The 17,663-nt window shown below is 51.9% G+C and overlaps 1 protein-coding gene across 1 annotated transcript in view; it reads right to left on the bottom strand.

Moving 5' to 3' along the window:
• The window catches only part of PTK7 (protein tyrosine kinase 7 (inactive)), an 85,554-nt gene that overhangs the window by 51,873 nt on the left and 16,018 nt on the right, over positions 1–17,663 (bottom strand). Inside the window, exons 6-13 of the mRNA XM_073563500.1 lie at positions 16,510–16,640; positions 16,178–16,444; positions 14,065–14,201; positions 13,839–13,974; positions 13,637–13,756; positions 11,095–11,244; positions 10,858–11,011; positions 10,644–10,771 (exon numbers count right to left, since the gene is read on the bottom strand). Of these exons, the coding sequence (XP_073419601.1) occupies positions 10,644–10,771; positions 10,858–11,011; positions 11,095–11,244; positions 13,637–13,756; positions 13,839–13,974; positions 14,065–14,201; positions 16,178–16,444; positions 16,510–16,640 (1,223 nt within the window). The remainder of the gene's footprint in view (positions 1–10,643; positions 10,772–10,857; positions 11,012–11,094; positions 11,245–13,636; positions 13,757–13,838; positions 13,975–14,064; positions 14,202–16,177; positions 16,445–16,509; positions 16,641–17,663) is intronic.

Here is a 17,663-nt window from a genome sequence, read left to right on the forward strand (position 1 = left end):
TGGATCTTAAATGTAACTGGAAGAGCCAATCGAAAAGAAACCGGGTTAAGAATCTCCAAATCCTGGAAGGTCCAATAAATCTTGTCTTGAACTTTGGAGACGCAACCTTCAAAGAGACATTTTTTGACGACAACCAAACCATATCACCCACTTTAAACCGGGGACCAATGTTCCTATGCAGGTTGGAAAACCGCTGGGCCTTTTCTTGAGAGAGGGACAACTTATCCACCACTTGGTCCCAATTCTGCTGCATTCTCTCTACCACAGTGTCAACACCTGGGCAGGCTGAAGATTCCACTTGCCCTGAAGAAAATCGAGGATGAAACCCAAAGTTACAGAAAAAGGGCGACATCAATGTGGCAGAACTAGCTCTATTATTTAGGGTGAATTCGGCCAAGGGCAAAAATGAGACCCAATCATCCTGATCAGCAGATGTAAACCATCTCAAATAAGACTCCAAAGTCTGGTTTGCTCTCTCAGTCTGCCCATTGGTCTGTGGGTGAAACGCAGAGGACAAGGATAACTGAATTCCCAGCTTGGAACAAAAAGCTTTCCAAAATCTGGAGACAAACTGGACTCCTCTGTCCAACACAATGTTCTCAGGAATCCCATGCAACCGAACCACCTGTTGTAAAAACAAGGGCACCAACTCTGAGGAAGATGGCAGCTTTGGGAGTGGTACAAGATGGACCATCTTCGAAAATCTATCACAAATCACCCAGATAACAGTCATTCTCTGAGAGACTGGAAGATCAGAAATAAAATCCATTGAGATATGGGTCCATGGCCTCTTGGGCACCGGCAAGGGCATCAACAACCCACTAGAACGCGAACAGGGTTTAGACCGGGAACAAGTCCCACAAGACTGCACAAAATTTCTGACATCACGAGATAAGGCGTGCCACCAAAAAGACCGACTCACCAAATCTCTGGTACCAAAAATACCTGGATGACCAGCCAACATGGAGCAATGAACTTCAGACATCACTCTCTTCCTCCACTGGTCAGGAACATACAATTTTCCCATAGGACAACGCTCAGGTTTGTCCTCCTGAAATTCTTCCAGGGCACGTCTCATATCGGGCGAGATGGCAGAAAGAACTACTCCCTCACCTAGGATGGTAGTAGGTTTGGTCACAATAGGAGAATCAGCAAAGAAACTCCTAGAAAGGGCGTCTTCCTTAACATTCTTAGTGCCCGGAAGAAAGGAGACCACAAAATCAAAACGCGTGAAAAACAAGGCCCAACTAGCCTGTCTAGGATTCAAGCGTTTGGCCGACTCCAGGTAAATCAAATTCTTGTGGTCAGTAAGGACCACAACTTGATGTCTAGCTCCCGCCAACCAATGTCTCCACTCCTCGAATGCCCACTTCATGGCCAACAATTCCCGATTCCCCACATCATAGCTGCGTTCAGATGGGGAGAACTTACGGGAAAAGAAGGCACAGGGATTCATTTTAGAAGTCACCGGATCTTTTTGGGACAAAACAGCTCCTGCACCAATCTTCGAAGCATCTACCTCTACCTGAAATGGAAGTGAGACATCAGGTTGCCGTAAAATCGGAGCAGAAGTGAACCTCCATATCAGCTCCCGAAATGCCAAAACAGCCTCTGGAGACCAATTCAGCACATCAGCACCCTTCTTGGTCAGATCAGTCAGAGGTTTGGCAATACCAGAAAAATTAGCTATAAATTTATGATAAAAATTAGCAAAACCCAAAAACTTCTGGAGAGCCTTCAAAGAAGTGGGCTGAACCCAATCATAAATGGCCTGTACCTTGGCCGGGTCCATTTCAATAGTTGACGGAGACAAAATAAATCCCAAAAATGAAATCCTCTGTACACCAAAAAGGCATTTCGATCCCTTAACATGCAGGGAATTCTCCCTCAAAATCCGGAACACAGTCCGAACATGTTCCACATGAGAATCCCAATCACTGGAAAAGATCAGAATATCATCCAAATAGATGATCAAAGTCCCAGAAAATATCATTCATGAAGGATTGGAAGACAGAAGGGGCATTAGTGAACCCAAAAGGCATCACCAGGTACTCAAAATGTCCCTCCGGAGTACTAAACGCAGTCTTCCATTCATCCCCATGCTTGATGCGAATAAGATTATACGCCCCCCTGAGGTCAAGCTTAGTAAACCAGCAGGCACCTTTAACTCTGGAGAATAAATCAGAAATCAGTGGTAACGGATACTGAAATTTAACCGTAATTTTGTTGAGGGAATGATAGCCAATACAAGGCCTTAATGAACCATCTTTTTTGGCCACGAAAAAAAACCCAGCACCTAAGGGTGAAAAGGATGGTCTAATATGACCCTTCTCCAACGACTCCTTAATATAAGATCGCATAGCCTCGTGTTCGGGTACAGATAAATTGAAAAGTCGACCCTTGGGAAATTTACACCCAGCTCTCAACTCAATTGCACTGTCATAATTCCTATGAGGAGGCAAAGACGCAGACTTACTCTCACTAAATACATCATAAAAATGAGCCAAATAGTCAGGAACATCATGCGACTGGGGAGCGGTGGAGAAAACAGGAGTGTCCCCAAGAGCACACCGACAACCCCAACTCACCACAGACACAGATTTCCAATCCAAAACTGGATTATGGATTTGCAACCAGGGAAAACCCAGAACAATGGTATCATGTAAATTATGCAACACCAAAAATCTGCAATTTTCTTGGTGGTCTGGGGCGACCTGCATTATCACTTGGGTCCAAAACTGAGGTTTATTCTTCGCCAAAGGAAAATCAGAAATTCATCAATACCCCTCAAAGGAATAGGCGTCCGAAGAGGGGTCATAGGAAAACCACAACGTTTAGCAAAATCCAAGTCCATCAGATTCAAGGCCGCTCCTGAATCCACAAAAGCCTTCGCGGAAAATGTGGATAAGGAGCAGATCAGAGTAATTGCCAAAAGAAACTTAGGTTGTACACCACCCACAGCAAATGTGTGTGCAAAACGTTTCTCTCGTTTAGGGCAGACAGAAATAACATGAGAGGCATCTCCACAGAAAAAACACAGCTTATTACGCCTTCTAAACTCCTGACGTTGTGCCCTAGACAAAACTCCATCACATTGCATAGGTTCAGACATTTGTTCAAAAGGTGGCAGCGTCTTCCGTGTAGTCTTGCGTTCACGTAAACGCCGATCAACTTGAATGGCTAATGACATAGAATCGTCAAGACCAGAGGGAACAGGAAATCCCACCATAGTATCTTTTACGGTTTCTGACAAACCCTTCCGAAAGAGAGCTGCCAATGCACTATCATTCCATGTAGTAAGGACCGCCCACTTTCGGAATTTCTGACAGTATAACTCTGCAGGATCCTGACCCTGGTTCAATGCCAATAGGGCTCTCTCAGCTTGATCAACAGCATTAGGTTCATCATATAACAACCCCAAAGCTTGAAAAAATGCATCCACATTAGTCAAAACAGGATCTTCAGGTGTCAAAGAAAACGCCCAATCCTGGGGATCGCCAAGCAGCAAGGAGATGACAATTTTAACCTGCTGCACAGAGCTCCCCGATGAGTTAGGCTTCAAGGCAAGAAATAATTTACAATTATTCTTAAAATTCAAAAATTTAGACCGATCCCCAAAAAACACATCAGGAGCAGGGATCTTTGGTTCAGCAGCATGTGAATGAGTGAGATAGGCGGAAATTCCCTGCACTTCAGCAGCGAGCTGCTCCACACGATCAGACAATTGCTTAATCTCCATCAAGGAGAAAAAAAAAAAAAAAAAAAAAGAATCCTCCTACGGCCCCAGAGAAAAAGAGGAGAAAATATACATATATAAAAAAAAAATTCTGACACTTTTTTTTTTTACAATTCTCTCCTGCTTTTGAGTACCCTAGAATCTGCGGTATGGCTGGTGATTCTGTTATGAGTCACCGAGGAGGAAAAAACAAAAAGCAAGCTAAGCCCAGAAAACCAGAGAGGATGGTAACTAGCGGATTGCAGACCCCTGATCCTATCCACAACAACTAGCAGTAGCCGTGGAGCGTGCCTACGGTGGTCCTAGACGCCTCGTCACGGCCGGAGAACTAAATAAGCCTAAAGAAAGAAAGGGAAAATCTAAACTGCCCCAGAGCAGACCCCAAAGCAATAGACAGCCCCCAACATGTATTGTCGGTGAAACAAGATGTAAACACAGACACAGGTAGAAAGATAGGCTGAGCAAACGATGGGGGCCCTCGCTAGCTAGAAGGACAGGAAAGAAAAGCTGCAGTCTGCAATCACGCAAAAAACCCTGCCAAAAAAAATGTCCAACACATCTGATAGAAAAAGGCCCGCTATATCAGCACTCAGGTATATTCTGAAGACAGAGCAAAAGAGATCAACTGATCAGAGACAAAAATGGGAATTCAGCCCAGACCCAGCCAGGGCTGGCTGAACACAAAAACTAAGTAAACCAGACAAAAACTCATATGAACAATAGCAGAGAAAACTTAGCTTTAGGAAGGCAGGAACCCAACTGGGAACCAGGAGCCACAGTCAGGAAAAATCACCAGCAAGAAACTAGGGAGTCGGCTGCCTTAAATCCAATCAGAAACTCCTGATGTCCAATCGCAGTCCTCTTCCTCAGGTGGCCAGTCTCTGCCATTTAGATCAGCTTCATTTCCTCCCTTCACCAACAGAGGGAGTCCAGATAGAGAACTCACTACTCCTCTGTCAGCACAGCCAGCTCCATAACCCTCACCAGAAGCCAGAGGCAAACCCGAAAGTGAGCTCACAACAGGCAGCGCACTGGCTGCTATTTCTGGCCTCCCCTCCATAGGGAGAGCGCCGGAGCTACGAGCATCTATCATTGCTACATACGGTTCTCATGCCAACCTGTCTGCGCTGCATCTGCAGTCTCTGTGCATTGTCTAATGCTCTCTGTTTCCACAGCATATCAGTATCCTGTGTTACCTGGTTATATCAGCAACTATCTGGGCCTAAGCCATCCTGTTCCACCTACAGCCATCCGAGTCCAAGGACTGTGTGAAGGTCACTGGAACCGACTCCTTACCAACTAACCGGATCCTGGACCTAGCTCATTACGGACTCTGCTGTAACTTTTGATATCCCTTTTGGTCCTGCTGGGACAGCTGCCATGTGTTTGGGGTCTAACTGGAGGTAGCACCTGTGTCCTCCGGGTATTCCATTCTGGCCCTGCCTCAGGGGCTTTACTACGGGTGCCCGGGGCTCACTAGTCACGCCCCCTTCGGAGCCCCCCGGACCGTGGTCCCGAGGTTCCACTTAAAAATTAAAAATGAATGTGAACTTCACCATCCCTGCCTCAGTCCATTCGTTATAGATTGCTCCGGCCATGGAATCCGCTGGACCCCAGAGGCCTCCGACGTTGGAGTTGTGCCAAGAGGTGACCCGCTTAAGAGATCAACAGGATAAGATCACAACGTAGCTATACGTAACCTGTCCACCTGCATGGATTCTCTGCAGAACCCGGCTGCTCCTGATTCACATAGCAACACCCAGGTACCTGCTATCATGACAAGCAAAGGCGGCTCCTACCGGCTTCCATGGTGATCCCACTCAGTGTCGGGGTTTTCTTAATCAGTGTACCCTACACTTTAAAATCTTGGGGCATATGTTTGCTTCTGACCGTGCCAAAGTGGGCTTCATTATGTCACATCTAGCAGGAGAGGCTCTCGCCTGGCTTAATCCGTTATGGGAGAGAGGAGACCTGGTGGTTAATGATCTTCAATCTTTCCTAGAAACTTTTCGCAGGACCTTTGATGAACCTGGCCGGGTCACATCGACCGCTTCTGCCCTGCTTCGCTTACGCCAAGGAACCCTCACGGTGGCTCAGTATGCTGTTCAGTTCCGCAACCTCTCGTCTGAGTTATCCTGGAACAATGAGGCCTTGCTAGCTACCTTCTGGGAGGGCCTATCTGGAAAAATTAAGGATGAGCTAGCGGGACGGGACAGGCCTACCATCTTGGATGACCTGATTTCCTTGGCGACCCGGATTGACCTGCGTTTTCAGGAGTGTTCCATGGAGATTAAGCGTGACAGGAGGTCCTACCACCTGGACTCTAATTCTTCCAAGACGTCTACCTCATCCTCTTCTCCCGAAGCTATGGAGGTAGATCGAGTAAGTCTGGCCAGCCGCCGCCAGGAGGCGCGTCGCAAAAACGGAAGCTGTCTGTACTGTGGTAGTTCCAAACACCTGATCCGCTCCTGTCCAAAGAAGTCGGAAAACTCCTGTGCCTAGGCTCAGTAGGAGAGGCCACCCTAGGTAGAGAACGTTCTTCTCCTTCGTTGCAGATCTCAGTGTCCGTGACCTGCGGAGCAATAAAATTTTCTGGACTCTGTCTGTTGGACTCTGTAGCCGCCGGAAGCTTTATCCAGCAGATGCTTGTGGATCGCTACTACTTACCAGTTCAGGCTCTTCCCAACCCATTGCGGGTAACCGCTGTCGATGGCCAGCCTCTGACCGAACCTGTCCAGTTCCAGACTGAGCCAGTGGAACTCCGGGTAGGTCTTATGCATTCTCAAAGAATCCGTTTTTATGTGTACCCTGGTTTGTCTCACCCCTTGCTTCTAGGTTTGCCTTGGTTTCAGAAACATGAACCAGTCCTTAATTGGAGAACAGGCGAAATTCTACGTTGGGGAGATTCCTGCTCGGACCGTTGTTTAACCCGGATTGAACCAGCTTCAACCCCGTCCAACCTGCTACCCTGCCTGGATTACCATCCGCTTACTGGTCCTTCTCGGATGTCTTCGGGGAAAAAGGAGGCTGAAAAACTTCCTCCCCACAGGTCGTATGACTGTCCAATAGACCTTTTTCCTGGAACATCTCCTCCCCGTGGGAGAGTTTACCCTCTTTCCCAGGCAGAGACTCAGGCTATGTCGGACTACATCCAGGAAAACTTGGCCAGAGGGTTTATCCGAAAATCATCGTCACCGGCAGGAGCAGGCTTTTTCTTCGTGAAGAAAAAGGACGGATCCCTGCAGCCCTGTATCGACTACCGAGGTCTGAACCAGATCACGGTGAAAAACAGGTACCCTTTGCCTCTAATTTCAGAACTGTTTGACCGTCTCCGAGGGGCCAGGATCTTCACCAAGCTGGATCTCAGAGGGGCTTACAATTTGATCCGAATCAGAGATGGAGACGAATGGAAAACAGCCTTCAACACCCGTGATGGCCACTACGAGTACCTGGTAATGCCATTTGGTCCAAGCAATGCTCCTGCTGTTTTCCAAGAGTTCGTCAATGACATTTTCAGGGATCTGATTTACACCTGTGTTGTTGTCTACCTAGACGACATTCTGATTTTTTCTACTGACTTGGTCTCGCATCGCAGACAAGTGCGCCTGGTCTTACAGAGGCTCAGGGAGAACAGACTGTACGCCAAGTTTGAAAAGTGCCTCTTTGAACAATCCTCTTTGCCTTTCCTCGGTTACATTGTTTCCTCCACAGGATTAAAAATGGATCCAGAGAAGTTATCGGCTGTACTCAAGTGGCCTCGTCCGTCTGGGTTGAAGGCCATACAGTGATTCCTGGGCTTCGCCAACTACTACAGGCAATTCATTCCTAACTTCTCCACCCGAGTGGCGCCCATCTCAGCTCTAACCCGGAAAGGTACAAATCCGAAGGATTGGCCTCCTGAGGCTGAGGAGGCCTTTGTTTCTCTCAAAAAGGCCTTTGCTGTCGCACCTGTTCTTCATCGTCCTAACTCCAATGAACAATTTTTTCTTGAGGTCGATGCCTCTTCAGTAGGTGCGGGAGCTGTACTAACCCAAAAATCGTCCACCGGGCGAATGTATTCGTGCGGTTTTTTTCCAAGGTTTTTTCTTCCGCAGAGAGGAATTATTCTGTTGGAGATCGGGAATTGTTGGCTATCAAATTGGCTCTGCAGGAGTGGATGCATCTTCTAGAAGAAGCTCTTCATCAGGTGGTCGTATACACCGATCACAAAAACCTTGCTTACCTCCAAACTGCACGAAGGCTGAATCCTCATCAAGCCCACTGGGCTTTGTTTTTTGCTCGTTTTAACTTTGTTCTTCATTTTTGCCCAGCTGACAAAAATGTCAAAGCAGACGCACTTTCCAGAGCCTTTCTACCTCCTGATCAAGAAGAAGAACCGTAGCACATCATTGAACCCTCAAGGTTAGTCGCGGTCGCTTCTACTGATCTTGCCCGGTTGCCTCCCGGGAAGACTTTCGTGTCAGCTTCTGAGCGTACTCGTGTCCTTCGGTGGGGTCACTCGTCCAAGTTGGCTGGTCACGCCGGCCAGAGAAAGACTCTGCAACTCATCTCCCGGTACTACTGGTTGCCTGCCATGGCTAAGGACATTCTGGAGTACGTCACAGCCTGTCCTTCCTGTGCTCGTAACAAGACGGCCAAGCATCTACCCGCAGGTAGGCTTCAGCCTCTTCCAATTCCGTCTGCTCCCTGGCAACATATCGCGATGGACTTCATCACAGATCTCCCGATCTCATCTGGCTGTTCTGTGGTGTGGGTAGTGGTGGATCGCTTCTCTAAAATGTCTCACTTCATTCCACTACCCGGTCTTCCAACTGCTCCTGAGTTGGTGGACCTGTTCATCCGGCACAACTTCCGTCTCCATGGTTTCCCTCTCCACATCGTGTCCAACAGAGGAGTCCCGTTCACCTCAAAATTCTGGAGAGCAGTTTGTAAACTGGTAAGAATTGAACTGGATTTTTCCTCAGCGTACCATCCCCTGTCCAATGGACAAGTGGATAGGACAAATCAAATCCTGACTGTATTCCTACGTCACTTTGTCAACGCCCATCATGACGACTGGGTAGACTTACTGTCCGGGCCGAATTTTCTTACAACAATCAAGTAAGTGAATCTTCTGGAAAGTCTCCCTTTCAGATTGTCTTCGGATTGCAACCTGGAATACCTCTTCCCATCTCCGGATCATCTGGCGTTCCAGCTGCCGATACTTTCTCCGAAGATTTTTCTAAGGTCTGGAGGGATAGCAAAACGGCTCTGGAGAAAGCCTCCCAGTGTATGAAAAGGCATGCGGACAAGAGACGTTTGGATGCGCCTATCTTTCGTCCCGGAGACAAGGTATGGCTCTCTTCTAAGTACATCCGGTTAAAGATGCCATCCTACAAATTGGGTCCCCGGTTCATCGGACCATTTGAGATCTTGAGACAGATCAATCCAGTCTCGTACAAGCTGAAGTTGCCCACTTCCCTACGTGTGCCTAACTCCTTTCATGTTTCTCTCCTCAAACCAGTAGTTTTGAGTCCCTTCTTTAAGGTTCCGGGTACCACTCCTGACCCTGTCTCGGAGGATAATGTTTTTCAGGTAAAACATATCCTGGCCATAAAAAAAGTAAGGGGTAAGACCTACTACCTGGTGGACTGGAAGGGTTTTGGTCCTGAGGAGAGATCTTGGGAGCCTAGGGAGAACATCCAGGCTCCTCTCCTCCTTAAACGGTTCTACGCAGGCTTGAAGAAGTGGGGGTGTAAAGAGGGGGATACTGTTACACCCGGTCCTCGTCCTGTTACACCTGGCCCCCGTACTGGCGCTGCGTCCAGGCCTGCCGCTGCTCTCCGTTCTGGGCACTCACCTCGAGCCTCTCATGCTTCTGCTCAGCGTTCTGTCCTCCCTCCTGCTGTCCTGTGACTAGATCTGTAGCTAAGGCTATTAGGGCATGCCCGCCCGCTCTCTTGCCTTCTTAAAGGGGCAGCGTGCATTATTCAAAAAGTGCAATTAACCAATGGCAGCGCACTGGCTGCTATTTCTGACCTCTCCTCCATAGGGAGAGCGCCGGAGCTACGAGTATCTATCATTGCTACATCCGGTTCTCATGCTAACCTGTCTGCGCTGCATCTGCAGTCTCTGAGCATTGTCTAATGCTCTCTGTTTCCACAGCAAATCAGTATCCTGTGTTACCTGGTTATATCTGCAACCATCTGGGCCTAAGACATCCCGTTCCGCCTACAGCCATCCGAGTCCAAGGACTGTGTGAAGGTCACTGGAACCGACTCCTTACCAATTAACCGGATCCAGGACCCAGCTCATTACGGACTCTGCTGTAACTTTTGTTATCCCTTTTGGTCCCGCTGGGACAGCTGCCACGTGTTCGGGGTCTAACTGGAGGGAGCACCTGTGTCCTCCGGGTATTCCATTCTGGCCCTGCCTGAGGGGCTTTACTACGGGTGCCTGGGGCTCACTAGTCACGCCCCCTTCGGAGCCCCCCGGACCGTGGTCCCGAGGTGTTTAAAAATAAAAACGAATGTGAACTTCACCATCTCTGCCTCCGCTTCCATTCGTTACACTCACAAGTTGTATTAAGTGCTACGGCTGAACCATATAGTCACTAAGCACTAACTGCACTATATATTTATTTAGAGAGGATCTGGGATCCATTCTTGATAAGTGATCTCTGGAGATACATTTTTAGATCTTAGTTGAATCCTTTCGGCCTCCTTCCCTTGTACACAGGATGATGTTGGCGCTCATGTCCCGCTGCCATGTTCAGTGACTCGGGTCGCATTTAGTCACAGACTCACCAGAGCCTTATAGCAAAGCTGGGCCCTGGGTGGCTCCTCCCCATCAATGGCTCCACCCCATCGATGGCTCCTCCCACCACACGGCCATGTGTTATTCTTGCCCTTCCCCCTCATGGACTCACCCACTACGTAGAGGAAGGCATCATGGTGCTTGATGTTGCAGATGTTTCCGGCGATGCAGGTGAACTTCCCGGAGTCTTCGCTGGACACCTGGTAGATCACCAGGGAACCATTGGGCAACAGCTGAATCCTACGAAAGAATGAGGAGTGAGAAGACGCCGCCATATGCAGCCCTGCCAGGACCTGCCTCCGAGGAGTGAACACCCCAAAGCGTACCGGTGATGTTGAGACTTGGTGGTCTCCAGCATGCTGTCCCATCCTCTCCACTGCACGTGTGGGGTGGGGTGTCCTGCCGCCTGGCAGTGCAGCGTGGCCGTGTGGCCCTGGTAGACCGTCGTGTTCTCAGGGACCACCGTGAAGCTGATGTAGACTGGAGCAGAGGACAGGAGATTACACCCACCCTGGGAACTGGGGGCATCACTGCTGCTCATGGACCCCCACTGACACACCCACCTGCCACCATCAGATGCACAGACGCCCTTATCTGCCCCTGCTGGCTGTTGGAGGCAGCACACGTGTAATTCCCGGCATCGCTGCGGCTGACGCGCTTGAAGTGCAGGTGCCCGGACTGCGAGTCCACGTGAGACGGAAAATCACTCCCATCTGTCAGAGAGAAAAGTCCATCATCACAACCAGCCACGGCCCTGCATTCACACCACATATCCCAGCATGCACCACTGCCGTGCACCCACACCACATATCCCAGCATACACCACTGCCGTGCACCCACACCATATCCCAGCATGCACCACGTCCGTGCACCCGCACCACATATCCCAGCATGCACCACGTCCGTGCACCCACACCACATATCCCAGCATGCATCACGGCCGTTCAACCACACCATATCCCAGCATGCACCACTGCCGTGCACCCACACCATATCCCAGCATGCACCACGTCCGTGCACCCACACCACATATCCCAGCATACACCACTGCCGTGCACCCACACCATATCCCAGCATGCACCACGTCCATGCACCCACACCACATATCCCAGCATGCACCACGTCCGTGCACCCACACCACATATACCAGCATGCATCACGGCCGTGCACCCACACCACATGTAGTAGAAATATGTATTTGTAGGCGATGTATGGCCGGCAGGTAACAAGCATGTGTCCTTAGGCTGCAGGTCTTCACAAAGGTCACACATGTTATCCTGAGAGAAGGCAGTTTTCCTGGTCTCAGACCCCAGGATGCCTTCCTACGAACCCACAGAATTGGAAACATTTCACACCTCTGAAACCTTGAGGGCAGACGCCAAATGGGACCTATTTGTAACCTGACACTTTCTATTTACTATGGGAAAGAAAAGCTAAGACAAGAACTGTTAGAAAAATAATGTATTCATTGGTAAATAGCCATAATCCAATCACAAACCAGCAATTAGAATATTAACCTGAGAGGCTGGTCTAGAAATCTGATCTCCAGGCTAAACCTATAAATTAGGCCTTTACACAAAGAAAGCTGTTCACTGTGAGGGGCAGCCAGGCTGATGTGTTTCATTTTATATTTCTCCCTCTTTCAGGAACAGAAGACCAGAATGAAAAGTCTGATAGTTCTGTAAGTTTTGTCCTTTTATTTTATTACTGTTTTGCATATTTGTCACTTTTTATTTCCATATTCTTATATCCTTTTATTGTAAGCACTGTACCTTTTCTATTAAAGCTTAAAACGTTAATAAGTCTGAACCTTGCTGCTCTATAGAATCCACAGCCTTAGTGTGCTCCTGGTGATTGGCGGACAGTAGTAGTATTTCCGGGACTCATCGCCCGTGTGTTCGGTGAGTGGTGGCAGCGTGTATGAGCGGGGTGTGTGGTCTGTGTCGGGGTGTGATTTATGCTCCCAATGCAGCATAGGACAGAGGGTGAATGCTGGACGGAGTGAGAGGAGATAGATTAACCCTTGCAGGCGAAACCTCAAGTCACGTGCTGAAAAGCGGGTATGGACACCCAGCATACACCACAGCTCGAGCCCTGCACCCACACCACACATCCCAGCATGCACCACAGCCCAAGCCCTGCACTCACACCACACATCCCAGCATGCGCCACAGCCCGAGCCCTGCACTCACACCACAAAACCCAGCATGCGCCACAGCCCGAGCCCTGCACTCACACCACACATCCCAGCATGCACCACAGCCCGAGCCCTGCACCCATACCACACATCCCAGCATGCACCACAGCCCGAGCCCTGCACCCATACCACACATCCCAGCATGCACCACAGCCCGAGCCCTGGACACACCACACATCCCAGCATGCACCACAGCCCGAACCCTGCACCCATACCACACATCCCAGCATGCACCACAGCCCGAGCCCTGCACCCATGCACCACAGCCTGAGCCCTGCACCCGTACCACACATCCCAGCATGCACCACAGCCCGAGCCCTGCACACACCACACATCCCAGCATGCACCACAGCCAGAGTCCTGTACCCACACCACACATCCCAGCATGCACCACAGCCCGAGACCTGCACCCATACCACACATCCCAGCATGCACCACAGCCCGAGCCCTGCACCCATACCACACATCCCAGCATGCACCACACCCCGAGCCCTGCACACACCACACATCCCAGCATGCACCACAGCCCGAGCCCTGTACACACACCACACATCCCAGCATGCACCACAGCCAGAGCCCTGCACCCACACCACACATCCCAGCATGCACCACAGCCAGAGCCCTGCACCCACACCACACATCCCAGCATGCACCACAGCCCGAGCCCTGCACACATACCACACATCCCAGCATGCACCACATCCCGAGCCCTGCACACACCACACATCCCAGCATGCACCACAGCCCGAGCCCTGCACCCATACCACACATCCCAGCATGCACCACAGCCCGAGCCCTGCACACACCACACATCCCAGCATGCACCACAGCCTGAGCCCTGCACCCACACTCCACGTCAGCATGGACTCAGGGATCGGGTCATGGTGCATGTTGGGACTTGTACTGACCTGCCTTCAGCCACTGTATGGTGGGCTTCTCGCGGCCGGTGGCGGAGCAGTGCACTGTGGCTTCTCTGTCCAGCTCCATACACTGCTGGGGTTGGGGGGGAGGGGTGAACTTTAAATTCTCTGTAGCACAAAGGACATAAGGTGAAGAACCTCCGGCATGATAACCGTCAGCATGACATGTAGAAGACGAGCTCTCACTCACCCTGCACCAGGACCCGCGCCTGCGCCTCTATGCTGCCCGCCGGCGTGCTGCTCATACAGGTGTAGACCGTGCCATCATAAACCTCCACATTCACAATCTTCAGAGTCCCATTCTGAAAGACCTCGTAACGAGAGTCCTGTGAAAAGGGGGCCATGAAAGAAAGCACTGACCGAATCAGGGGATCCAGATCACCAGTGAGGGCCACAAATGAGATCCAAACACTCACCTCTCCGGAGATGAGATTTCCATTACGGTACCAGGAGACGCTCGGCTCCAGGGAAGCTCGACTTAGACAGTGAAGAAATCCAGACCGTCCCTCATCCATCCCTGTGTCCCGAGGCCTCTCCACCCACTGTGGAGATGCTAGAAAATGGGAAGGAGGGTGAGAGGTAGGCCAGAAAATAAGATTGAGGAGCGGGCAGGAGGTGATGAGAAAGCGCAAGTGAGGGGCAGGATGAGCTGACAGGAGCAAGTGAGGGGCGGAAGGAGCTGACAAGAGCGAGCGAGGGGCGGAAGGAGCTGACAAGAGCGAGCGAGGGGCGGGAGGAGCTGACAAGAGCGAGCGAGGGGCGGGAGGAGCTGACAAGAGCGAGCAAGGGGAGGGAGGAGCTAACAAGAGTGAGCGAGGGGCGGGAGGAGCTGACAAGAGCGAGCGAGGGGTGGAAGGAGCTGACAAGAGCGAGCTAGGGGCGGAAGGAGCTGACAAGAGCGAGCGAAGGGTGGAAGGAGCTGACGCGAGCGAGGGGCAAGAGGAGCTGACAAGAGCGAGGGGCGGAATAAGCTGACAAGAGCGAGCGAGGGGCGGGAGGAGCTGACAAGAGCGAGCGAGGGGCGGAAGGAGCTGACAAGAGCGAGCTAGGGGCGGAAGGAGCTGACAAGAGCGAGCTAGGGGCGGAAGGAGCTGACAAGAGCGAGCGAAGGGTGGAAGGAGCTGACGCGAGCGAGGGGCAAGAGGAGCTGACAAGAGCGAGGGGCGGAATAAGCTGACAAGAGCGAGCGAGGGGCGGGAAGAGCTGACAAGTGCGAGGGGCGGGAGGAGGTGACGATAAAGAGATTGTGGGGCGGAAGGAGGTGACGAGAAAGAGAACGACTGACGGGAGGAAGTGATGAGAGTGAGGGACGGGAGGAGGTGACGAGAAAGAGAGCGAGGGACGGAAGAAGGTGACGAGAAAGAGAGAGGGGCGGAAGAAGGTGACGTGAAAGAGAGAGGGGCGGAAGAAGGTGACGAGAAAGAGAGCAAGGGGCAGGAGGAGGTGACGAGAAAGAGGGAGGAGGTGAAGAGAAAGAGCGAGGGGCGGGAGGAGGTGACGAGAAAGAGTGAGGGATGGCAGAAGGTGGCAAGAAAGAGCGAGGGGCGGGAGGTGGTGACAAGGAAGAAAGCAAGGTGCAGGAGGTGATGAGAGCGAGCGAGCAAAGGGGCGGGAGGAGATGACAAAAGCACGAGATCTAAGGACGAGAGGAGGTGACGAGAGCGAGGGCGAGTGAAAGGTGGAAGGTGCGGGCAAGGTGGGGGAGAGTGGGGAGAAAAGTAAGCGAGTCGCAGGAGGAGGTGGCAAGAGAGGGTGAGGAGTGAGCGAGGGGTGGGAGGAAGGGGCGAGTGAGTGGGGGACAAAGGAGCGAGCGAGGGCGGGAGGAGGAGGCGAGAATAGCATATGAGGGAGAAGAGGGAAGAGAGTATGAGCAAAAGATGAGGGCAAGCGAGAGGTGGGAGGAAGGTGTGGGCAAGAGAGGAGGAAGGAGGGGGACAAACAGGAGGAAGGAGGGGGGCAAGTGAAATGTGGAAAAAGAAGCAAGAGGCAGAAGGGGAGCGAGCAGTGGAAGGGGGGAGAGTGAGCGGCGGAAAGAGGGGGCGAGCGAGAGGCGGAAGGAGGGGGCGAGCGACAGGTGGAACTGAGGGGGAAGAGCAAGAGGCTGAAGAAAGGGGGGACAAGCGAGACGTGGAAGTGAGCAAGGGTAAGGCTAAGTGCACACGTACTTTTTTGCCCTGCGGATTTTTCCGTGCAGAATTGAAGAAATCCGCAGGTCAAATGACCTACATTTTTCCTGCGGATTTCTTCCTTTTTTATTGTGGTTTTCTTGCGGTTTTCCCCTGCGGATTTGGAGAATGGAGCAGGTGGAAAACCGCACAAAAGAAGTGACATGCTGCATATTTTGTACCGCAAGAAAACAGCGCGGAAAAATCTGCAGCATCTGCACAGCGGTTTTTTCTATTGACTAACATGCTACTGTACATCACAATGCGGATATGCAGCGTTTCTGCGCGGTAAAATCCGCTGCGGATCTGCTGGAAATCTGCATCGTGTGCACATGGCCTAAGAGGACAGGGTGATGACTCTTACTCGCCACGGTGACCTGTATGTCCTGTCTGCGCTTCCCGGCGGTGTTGGAGGCCTGGCAGCTGTATGTTCCTGCGTCCATCTCAGTTATGGGACTGAAGACTAAATCGTTGGCGTCCTGGTGCACTCGGCCCTGCGCTGGTATTCGCTGCCCGTTCCTTGTCCACCACACGATGGGCAGTGGCTGGCCTCGTGGCCGATCACACGTGATACGCTGTATAGTGTCTGCGATCAGGACCCGCGGGTAGAATAGTGGCATCTCGTCTATCTCTGTGGAAAATGTAAGAGGTCAGAAAGGCTGACGAGTGCTCAGAGAGCTGACACTCACATCTCACCTGCCAAGCTAAGAGTGGCCTTGAGGACCACTTGCTTCCCCCTCAGTCCAGTGCCCACGCAGCGATAAGTCCCGTTATTGCGCTGCCTCACAGAGGTGATGAGCAAAGAGCCATTCTGGAAAACTGTAATCCTGCAGGAAGGAGGCGCAAAACATTCATCGGTAATGACCCGGCCTCCGCCAGTGTAACGTGTCACTGCCCCCACACCACCCGACCTCCGCCAGTGTAACGTGTCACTGCCCCCACACCACCCGACCTCCGCTAGTGTAACGTGTCACTGCCCCCACACCACCCGACCTCCGCTAGTGTAACGTGTCACTGCCCCCACACCACCTGGCCTCCACCAGTGTAACGTGTCACTGCCCCCACACCACCCGACCTCCGCTAGTGTAACGTGTCACTGCCCCCACACCACCCGACCTCCGCTAGTGTAACGTGTCACTGCCCCCACACCACCCGACCTCCGCTAGTGTAACGTGTCACTGCCCCCACACCACCTGGCCTCCACCAGTGTAACGTGTCACTGCCCCCACACCACCCGACCTCCGCTAGTGTAACGTGTCACTGCCCCCACACCACCCGACCTCCGCTAGTGTAACGTGTCACTGCCCCCACACCACCCGACCTCCGCTAGTGTAACGTGTCACTGCCCCCACACCACCCGGCCTCCACCAGTGTAACGTGTCACTGCCCCCACACCACCCGACCTCCACCAGTGTAACGTGTCACTGCCCCCACACCACCTGGCCTCAGCCATTGCAACGTGCCAGTGCCCCCACACCACCCGGCCTCCACCAGTGTAACGTGTCACTGCCCCCACACCACCCGACCTCCGCTAGTGTAACGTGTCACTGCCCCCACACCACCCGACCTCCGCTAGTGTAACGTGTCACTGCCCCCACACCACCCGACCTCCGCTAGTGTAACATGTCACTGCCCCCACACCACCCGACCTCCGCTAGTGTAACGTGTCACTGCCCCCACACCACCCGGCCTCCACCAGTGTAACGTGTCACTGCCCCCACACCACCCGACCTCCGCCAGTGTAACGTGTCACTGCCCCCACACCACCCGGCCTCAGCCATTGCAACGTGCCAGTGCCCCCACACCACCCGGCCTCAGCCATTGCAACGTGCCAGTGCCCCCACACCACC

This window comes from Dendrobates tinctorius, unplaced genomic scaffold (assembly GCF_039654945.1).
Source record: "Dendrobates tinctorius isolate UK_male_01 unplaced genomic scaffold, ASM3965494v1 ptg000393l, whole genome shotgun sequence".
Classification (NCBI taxonomy): Eukaryota; Metazoa; Chordata; class Amphibia; order Anura; family Dendrobatidae; genus Dendrobates; species Dendrobates tinctorius.